At 46.1% G+C, this 10,309-nt stretch overlaps 1 protein-coding gene across 1 annotated transcript; it reads left to right on the plus strand.

Annotated features, from left to right (window-relative positions):
• Window positions 1-2,494: 2,494 nt before the first annotated feature.
• Window positions 2,495-9,860, plus strand: LOC149352710 (adult-specific rigid cuticular protein 15.7-like). The gene is made up of 4 exons (XM_089577230.1): window positions 2,495-2,506; window positions 4,455-4,544; window positions 6,031-6,357; window positions 9,689-9,860. The coding sequence occupies exons 1-3, from the start codon at window positions 2,495-2,497 to the stop codon at window positions 6,337-6,339; spliced, it is 411 nt and encodes a 136-aa protein (XP_089433356.1). The 3' UTR covers window positions 6,340-6,357; window positions 9,689-9,860.
• Window positions 9,861-10,309: the final 449 nt, after the last annotated feature.

The following is a 10,309-nucleotide window of genomic DNA, read 5'->3' on the forward strand; positions in this document are numbered from 1 at the left end:
AAATAAATAAATAAATAAATAAATAAATAAATAGATAAATAAATAAATAAATAAGAGTTACGGTGGGCACTTAAGGTCCTTACATCTGTGAATGCGAACACATCCTTGGTCGTGGCCTTTACCCTAAATGTCTACATCGTAAAAGCCTTTGACGTAAAGCCAGTTGGCCTAAAGGCCTTGACCATAAAGGCCTTTGACGCGAAGACCTTTATCATTGCCATAGCCACTAATCACCCTGGTCATCATTTAATAATATCTTTTGTCATTCCTAAACTACTGCTATCACTAGCAATCACTACAACTATCACTATCAGTAACTGCTACTACCTCGTCTAATGTCTGCTTCATTACCTATTATCACCCAGGTGGTCGAAATTTCCGGAGCCCTCCACTACGGCGTCTCTCATAGCCTTAGTCGCTTTGGGACGTTAAACCCCATAAACCAACCAACCAACCAACCAACCCTATTGTCACCCATTAGTATCTTATGGTCTACTGATGACGTCATGCAAGACAATGGTGAGGTCATTGGGGCTTTCGGACCACTGCTGCGGGTCAACAACACCAGGTTTCGTTGCCGATGAACCATATAATGCTTTCGCATTAATGATCTCTTGAGGCAGACGAGGAGTCTCATTCTCACTGCTGAGGGCCTTGGCCGTTTCTCAGACGCAGTATGTGCCCGACTGTACTGTTCAAAAGCAGGCCTTGTGGCCTGGAAGTTTTGTAGCAACATTGTACGTTAGCCAGGTATGCAATTCACGCACACCCTAACGAATTGCATAAGGTTTCATGGAAGGCGTCACTGCCATGTGCACATTTGCATAAGAAACCAGCTTGGACTTCAGGGCAGGGTTTGTTGTGGCAACCATGATGTTCGACGGCTGAGTGTGGCCAAGTACTGTTGTTGCGAGTTTCGCATCAAGCTGTTGCAAAGTGATGCCGCACTGCTTTGAAAATACCTTTTGAAAACTTAGACAGACTAACATTTTTTCTAATGACTCGCCGTCACAAATGGTGACCTTAGGATGCCATGTGCACTACCGTGCGCGCGAGTCAAATTAATTTTACCTCTAAAACATTTTTTCAGCCTTTACTTGTTTTTTGACCTCTTACTAGACCATGTTAAGAAGAATCTGTGGCTTCTTTTACTTCTTTTTAGCGCCTAAAACGGCTATAGTCGATCTAACTTCTATTCATGAATGAGGTTAAGATAGAAATTTTAAAACACCACTCAGCAATGCAGAAACTGTCCGCCTGATCTCGAGTCACGTTATTTCACGAAGATTACGGCCTTTCGGGATCAAGGTCCACCTCATCAGTCGAAGTGCCGCAAGATTTTATACCTTTAGAGAAGCCACCTATGACACTAAATGCACAGCATGGGGCACGCGTTATAGAGTTACGAAAAAGCAACAGTAGAATATTGTGAAATTTTAGAAAGATGAGTAATAAAAGGACGCCACTTTTTACAGAATGTAATGCGTTTATTCTCAAGAAGTACAGGCTGGTGTACAGTTCACAAGCTCTTGCATGCTTGCCACAACATGCTTCGAGCAACCTGTGCAAAGAAATACGGGCACAGGAAGCAAACATATATCACAAGGCAAGCACTTGCTCGACGTTATGTCTTTTTGTGTGATTCCTGTGTTCTGGTTCTCGCTCTCATTACGTCTGAAATGTTCCTCGCTTTTTGCGTAAATTACGTCCGACACAATAAGTACAATGTGTTGCGCCTCCTAAACCTTTTGGTCATTGATATGTCACTACCGCCCTTAAGACTCACGCTTCCGCGCTTTGCGTGCCGACTCAAAAAGGACAAAGAGAAAGAAGAACGCGGGATACAACCCTGCCACGAGAGCGCGGTGGCCTGTCGACGTCTAGCGTTTCTTTCGAAGCTTTGCGCAACTGCGTGAACGAGCCACCCAAAGCAAAGCCCTGGAAAGAGCCCGGTGAACTAGTCGATGCATGTCTGGAATATCGCTGACAAAGGCATCTCGACACGGTGGACCGCGCGACCCTGCTCCAACGGCCGCCTTCTTGAAGCACTGTTATCAGGACCCCTGTCATATGATGGGGGCAGGGGAGAAAGCGAATTGGGATTCCCTGAGAAAGACAGAGCTGTAAGAGAAAAGGGCTGCGGCGCGCACAAAGCAGCAAAACGACGAGAGTTCACAACGAAATGGTAAGTGGTAGGGCAAGAGCACTGCCGGCGACCTGCACCGAGCTGTGCGCGTGCGAAAAAAAGAGGAAGCCGCCCAAAATTGCAGTGGCAGGGCGAACGAGAGAATGGCGCCGGGAAAGGGGACGCTGCTTTGGGTTCGATTAGCCACCTCGGCAAGGGTGCTTGGGCGAAACTGGGCGCCCCGGTGCAGCCATGCGGTTCGATATATAAGCCTGCGCCGCCAGAGCACGCAACGCACCGGAAGGTTTCACGCGCTGTCCTGTGGTGTGGTGTGGCTTGGACGTTTGCTTCGGAGCTTTGACTTGGACGATGATTGGGAAGGTGAGTTCGCGCTGCAAAGCGATACGCGAGAGCATAGGTGAAGTCGCTTGAGCAGCGCCGTGCCATGCAGCTGCTCTTGAGCTGCATGACGCTAAACGCTGCGAACTCGCTGGGAGGCACTCGTGTTGCTAGTTACGCTTATTCGCGGCTACAATGCGCTCAAGTTCCCTGTTGTCATACTGGACTGGAATCATAGCTTGATGGGTGGATATTGCCGAAACTAGAAATAGACCTTCATACCAATCTTCTTGCCGGCGCTGTGCCAGCGGAAATCTCGCGAGCTTGCTTTTGATCCACGGCGTGCCGTTTACCAAACCATTTTTACACGTAAATCGGAGAGCAGAGGTAATGCATACATGCAATGCCAGTGCATAATTTTTACATGAAGCTTGTCTGTTTGAGCTAGCGGGTAGACACGCTCATTACGCAAGATGAAGTACTTCTAAAAACATTTGTGCACGCTCCAACGCAAGGAGGTCCCCAGGTCCACTTCAAACGAGCACAGGACGTCTCGAATGCACGTTCCTGGTGCAACGAAGGAGACGGGGAGAGGAAAATGCTCAATTACTGCAGCTTCTTCTCGCTGCTGGAAACTTGTAATCGTTTTGTTGTCACTGGCTTCTAAATAACTTTAGTGATAATTAGATGCCAAATATATGATCTTGGCATTAGTGCTAAAAAGAAACTGTAAACCAGTTTTGCGCCCTACACGGCAAACTATGGAAGCTGCGACCAGTGATTAAAAATGGCTAAAACTATTCCACACCTAAGACAGGACAAGTAATGAACGCCGATATATTGCAAACCGCAGAAGGCGTACTGGTGAGAAGAGCTTCACCATTTCGACAGGATATGCATGATTGTGTATGCTTCGAGTGCATGGTTTCGCTGTTGCACGCATTCGTGCACCTTTCTATTTTCAATGACCATAATGGTCTATTCTGGCTACTATGAAACTCTGTTCATACAGCGGTGCGCGGCAGCTATAGTTTCGCATCTCGAGACACTTTATGCTTACTTCTTGCTACAACAGTGCTATTTTGTTATTTATAAAGAGAGGGTTATTGCCATACAATACTGCGATTTAGCGTCGGGTCCTGCCTGGATTGATTTGGTTATTTGTTTTGTGTGTCGAACAACACTACAGTAAGTGCATATGTTTGTTCTCGCCATTTTTTCGTCGTACATCTCCTCTAACAAAACCAGCAATAGTGCAGTATCACGTGGCGCATAACACTGCGTACAGTATTATGTAACACTGCATAACTCAGCGTAACAAATGTGCATAACAATCCAACTTAATAACACAAAACGATTGAATCAACTTTTAGACACACCCCGCCGCCGTGGCTCAGTGGTTACGGCGCTCGGCTGCTGGCCCGAAAGACGAGGGTTCGATCCCGGCCGCGGCGGCTGAATTTCGATGGAGGTGAAATTCTAGAGGCCCGTGTGCTGCGCGATGTCAGTGCACGTTAAAGAACCCCAGGTGGTCGGAATTTCCGGAGCTTCTCACAACGGCGTCCCTCAAAGCCTTAGTTGCTTTGGGACGTTAAACCCCAATAAACCAAACCAAAATTTTAGACGCACGAAGCAAGTCATTCCTCAACGCATGTCAATACCGATTGCGATGGTTTCCCAAAATAAGCAAGCTCGGCGAAGATAAAACTGTCGCGTAATCTCCAATACGCTTTGTGCTGCGCCTGGTATATACGTCCTGGCTGAGATATTTTTATTCTTTGGAGATCTTCGTGGGGTTCCTTTACGTATCAACAGTAGAGAGTAACTGAAACTATTTCACCTGGTGTTAAACTCTGAAAAAGGCCATCTGGCGTACCCATTACAAATTTTAACGGAATACCTCCTGATCTGGAGCCCCGTAACACCGTCACCGGGAGACAGCTGCTTCTCCTGAGTGCTGTACCTGATACCTGCAATTTGCTCCGCACAGTTTTGCATACTCGCTGCTCTCGCCGCCGTTGCGAGCGCCGGCGGATACGGAGGCCACGGGGGTCACAGCGTCACCCACCGCAAGCAAGATGTGAGTTCTTTACTTTCAAGCTCAGTATTTTACTATTCGGCCATGTGCTTCGCATTCATTTTTTTCAAGCCCTCGGAGCGCGGCTAGGGCAAATCTAGCGTGCGATGGAACGTCCCCTAGCATTCGGTGGAATGTCCCCGTGAAAGTTAGGTTGAGAGTAGTGCTGCACGACGCGACATTAGTTAATTTGAGTCGATGCGAAGGCGCGAGGCAGGCGTGCTCCGCGAACAGACGCTGGGTGGTGAAAAGATATGATTCGAGGCTCAGTACATCCACCGGCGAGGAACAAGTTGCACAGGCGATCTCATTGCTAGAAATCTTTGGTCTTGGGTGTTCGGCAGGAGGCTGAACGCTTCACCTTTACTTGGGTAGGACACAAAAGTCAACTCCTAAACGCGTCCCAAAACATTAGAGATTGTTTTTATTTTCCTGTTCGACATAATGCCGAACTGGCTAGCTGTCAAGCCGCCTTTTAGGGCAGCACAGCTTTCTGTTGTCGAGTATTCTATTGCTTCAAACGTGTCGGAACATTCACTGCTCTCGTGAGTGTTTCATTGCTTGCTGAGAAAAGAACCAGTGAAGAGACACTTTTATCTATTTCTTTCTTTTGCAGTGTGCTACAACTCACAAGAATGGAACTCTGTGTTGTTGCTTATTTTACATGTACGCCGGTTACTGCTGGTAACTAATGTCACGATGACGTAATTTTTCCCCTAACCTGTCAGGCGGTTTCACAAAATGCAAATGTCTCCAGCATCCTTTTCTTTCGATCTTTGTTCATAATCAAAAGAACATATAAGCACCGAGTATGATAAAATTAGAGGTAGAGAAGTATGCCATGATTTTTGCCCCTATTTTTGCCCATGATTTGCCCTAGAAATCGATTTATTTCTTTGGTCAATGGCAAGGTTTTACAAGTTTTTTTTTATCACAGTTCAAGAAAACGCACATAAGAGCGAAGTATAACAAATGCTACTTTTCTCAGTACCTGCCTGTAATTAACTCACTGACGCATTTTGGTAATGCCCTATGCCACGAGTACAGCCATGTCGTCTCTAATGATGGGCAATCGAAGCGTAAGGGCGTCGTTGGGGCTTGAATGTCTGCTTATTTTTGTTCAGCCGGCTCGTGATACAGGTAGAAAACTCGCCACCAGATCTCTACAGCTCAACACGAATGGCTACTCAAAGATCGAATCCGGTAAATGTATAAGGAGGATGTACACAGATACACAAATTGCCTCAAAAGGCAGTTGACTGGCTACTGCCACACAAATAAATGTAAGCACACTGGCATGCTACCCTTGAGCAGGTGCGCAAGGTAGACGGCATAGGTTAAACTTCGAGCAGACGCAGTTGAGCAATCGAAATTGCTCGAAATGTGGCAAGCATGCGCTTGCGATCCCTGCGATGGGAGCACGCTTCGTTCACGCTAGCATGGTTCGAGAAACTGCACCAGTGTGTTCTTATGTTTGGTCGGTCGGCAGGATTACGGAAACTACAACTTCGGCTACAACATCGTGAACGGCTACGGAGCGGCCAACGGACGCCACGAGTCCGGCTCGGCGTACGGGGGCGTCAAGGGCGCCTACTACCTGCACGACGTCGACGGTCGGTCGAGGCGTGTCGAATACGTGGCCGACAAAGGAGGCTTCCGCGCTATGGTACACACCAACGAGCCCGGCACCAAGACCAGTTACCCGGCAGCTGCGCCCTACCACTCAGCCAATGGGAAACACGTTCCGGCTTACGGACACGGCGGCTATGGTTACGGAGGTCATGGTTACCACGGCTAGGCCACCTGTTTTCCTCAGGTCGGTAGGCGAACTTTCATGGTTCTCTAAGGATGTCTCACGGCAATCAAGAATTTCGACTCGTCTTAAGCTATGATCCGGAAAGAAATAAGCGGCAGCACGACATAAAATAACCACCTTTAGCAGTGGCACCGTCCGGATATTTTGTCATCTTTATTCTTAAAGTTTAGAAGTTGTATTCTTCAGAGCGGTTGATTATGGAAATTTACTTCAGTGGCTTGGACAATGCATGTGGCTCCCATGTCTCTATGAGGTGTTGTAGAAGTGGGGATATCAAAATAAGCCCGCATTTTGATATTAAGCATTACAGTTGCGCTCAGATGGCGACAGGGAAAGGACAGTTAAACACTTCGTGCGCTTAATGGATAAACTCTCCCAGTCATCAGATCCCGCGGTAGTAAAAACCTGAGTCAAATATGGCTGCTGTACACGCAGCAGAGAACCTCAAATGTTAGTCCCTGATGAGCCACTTTTTATAGCCTCATGCTCCATAAGATGATGACGAGGGGGAAGGGGGGGGGGGGGGGTTGAACTATACCATTTCTTGCGCAATGACCCCACAACTCTCACGGTCAAACACTCCAGATATTTTCCTGAGATTTAGTTTTTGTTTAATTCTATAAATTTGTCTGCTTATAATTAATAGATACAAGAGGCACCTAACTGCCACAAGAAAACTTGCTCTTGTGTTACGCTGAGTGGCGAAAGAAGGCGCCCACACATGAGGAAAAAAAAAATGAGCGACAGCTTACTGCAACATGTTCATGCCAGACTCTCCACGCCTGCACTTTATAGCGTCATACCAACGTATACTTTTTTTTTTTTCACAGAAAACGGCTGCTAAATCCTTATGAGTTTCACTAAAATGTATGAGTTTCACCTCACCATGCGCATTTAGTCGGAGCTATCTATGCACGTGATATAAAGAACAAATCATTATAACGCACTGAAATACCTGTATTCGTTATTTTACTTGAGTATCCTCGTGTCACCATGCTGTTGTGCTTGTTCAGCGTATTTACGGTTGGGCATTTACATTGAACAAGAGCATCGAAAGGATGCTGGCTACTTTCGAACTGGCTAGAGGAGTTACTACCATTCACATTCTGCATCCGATGCTAAATGTCAGGTCTACGGGTTAGGTTTTTATGAGGGGCCAACAGGCCGCAACCATTAATCGTTCAAAGAATTTGAATGATCCCTTACTTGCAATTCAAAAACTTGAGAAGACACTCTGCGGGTGGGCGCGCGCACGTAGGTGGTGCGTACGAAGTTAATGTGTAGTTCGTTAAGGTTGTCACGTGACCAAGGGCGTTTCAAACCTATCTGCGAAGAGCTAGGGCTTATTTATTTCTTTTTGCTTCACTACCTTCACGCGCACTAAAGACGCTATAGAAGGGTGTCGTGAAGGTACAAAACACGCAATGCAGAACAAAGAGAATGCAACCTACCATAATAAAATGAATATAGGAGGGCTATTCATAAAGTAACAAGAGCAAGCGTGGATAAACTATATTCCACAAGCAGATATACTAATACACAATCATGTGTCACTAGTACATATTACTTTTGAACGCAGTCGCCATGCTTGTCCAATCATTCATTCCAACGGCGGTGCACCAAGGCATCAATGCCGGTAAAGAAGGCGTCTGCGTGAAGCACGTGACCCTCCATGGTCACTTACTTGACTCAGCATGAAACCGTTATTTTTTTTTACTTTAGTAGCCCACTTGGTCATGATTGATACTGTGCGCCCAGCTCACTCAAATGTCGATCTCCTTTCCAGTGTTGCCATGTTGAATGCGGCAACCGCACTCAACCGGACAACAATTTTTCACCTGCTGAGGACGTGCTTGGGTGACCAGATTGTTGCTCGGCTGTCCCATCACTCCTACCATTAATGAGTTCAGCTTACCGAGCCTACGCCTGTTTTCATGGCTTGAAATTAGTACATCGAACAAATTACGAAGTTTGCTGTGAATGACAGCCGGGAAGGTGGCCTTTAGAAGCAAAAACTTCTTGAGGCTATCATTGTTCCACATTTGAGCATGTTTCAGTAAGCACAGCTATCTTGTCACTGATTTTGCGAAGGTGTGAAGCAACAGATGCGCCATCTAAAGTCAGCGTGATAAAGACCATTTTCTGCACCTCTGATTGTAAATTTGAACATAGTGTATAATACGGCACCAGCGCGAGCTCTTGTTACCTTATTTTATGAATCGCACTCGTAGTTTGGTCAGGATTACAAAATAGACAGCCCAACGCCAATAAATATAATCAAACTAAATATTTAGTATAAAGTAAGCAGATTACGCTCACAGAAAGCCCCCTTAATTATACATCAAAATCCTACTACGTTGACTAACACAGAACTGTAAGTGGATAAGAGTGGAAGAGTGGAGAGTGGATTCGCCAGTCGTTTTGGGAACAGATGAATCGTAGCGTACGTTGCTGATATGGCACTGGGGTATTGCTACTTTGTGGCGATGACCGATGCGAGGGGATATGTGTGCCGAATGACAAAACCTCCACGTTTATCAGTTTATTCTACGGTGACAAATCTTGTGAAAGACAAGAAATCAAGACCTAACGTGCTTCTAGAAAGATGAGGAAGGCTAAGGGCAAGTTTCATTGTATACTGACAATGTTTGCAGCTAGTCAGGATAAAACATGCTCTGTGATTCTGAATAGGTACTGATTCATCGCAGTGGCAGCAAAGGTAGCGCGAAAAACAGCTGTGCTAGCTTGACCCCGATATGCTAAAGCAACAATAAAAATTTAAATGCCGTAGCTTTTGGATTACTCAATGAAGAATGAAAGGCTGCAGCACCCAAATGCACTTCACATGGCCCAGCTTCAACCATTATGTTTAGCTGCGAGTTATGCGGCCCCTTCTGTTACTTTAATGATGCCCAACGATTTGGACTGCGTACTTGCGTTGTCTGGTGTTCGCTGCAATGCATTTCGTGTTTGAAAATTTCTCGTCAGTGACTCTCCCAAGAGGGCAACGTCTTACGTTGAAAAACTTCTGTTGAGAATCAGTACGCTCTTTCTCACTTTAGCCGAACTCCGAACTTTCAAGCAACCTGGGTGATTAGGTAACGTTTTGTAGCGGACATGTCATCGGCGGAGCAGGGTGAAGTTGATGGGAAATTCAGCAAGGGTAGTATTAGTGAATTAAAGGAAAACGAGTGATGATTCTCTTTAATTACATCAACCGTACGGCACCGTTCCCATACACACCACAAGTTAACTGAACTCTATAAGCTGAAATTGATGAAACTTATTTTTACTTTGTCACATGTGCGATCCACTTTTCTTTTTTTTTCAGATCGGCCAGTATATATCCTTCGGTGATCCCTGTTGGAGCACTGCGCTGTGTTCCCACTTCTTGAGGGTTGGGTAGCCGCCCTCTCTGCCATGCCAAAGCCCAACGTCTGCGTCGCTTTCAGTGTGCGACGACAGTTTCGCAGTGTGCCCTGCTCGTGACCTTTCAGCCCCCGTGTGACAGTGGCATTGTAACTGCAGACTCGTCGTCCTTGCCTCTTCCGCAAGCACCTTCAGCAGCAAAGCTATCTTAACTATTTTCACTTTTTTTTTCTTGCATTGCGGATACATCTGTGTTTGTCGGTCCTGTTAGTGACAAAAACATGTTTTACCAAATAAACATTCCGTTGAATGTCAGCGAGAACGCCCGTGGAAAATTATTTCTCTTTGAGAGCCACGTCCCGAGTCGTAAGCTGCTATAGCATCGTGAGGCAACTAGACAACGCGTGTCAAGCATTCTCACAAACACTTGCGTTTTCACTTATTGGATAAAATGTTTCGTCCCAGAAAGCTTGGAGGCGCGTTCAGGTGTAGTCGCGTCGTACAGTGTCATCGTCACTTCACTCTGAAATGAAGACGTGTTTCCGCATAGTTGTTTTCTTGATATTCCAAAAGCAAACTCACA

Source organism: Amblyomma mixtum, chromosome 3 (genome assembly GCF_055824585.1).
Source record: "Amblyomma mixtum isolate Tamu chromosome 3, ASM5582458v1, whole genome shotgun sequence".
Classification (NCBI taxonomy): Eukaryota; Metazoa; Arthropoda; class Arachnida; order Ixodida; family Ixodidae; genus Amblyomma; species Amblyomma mixtum.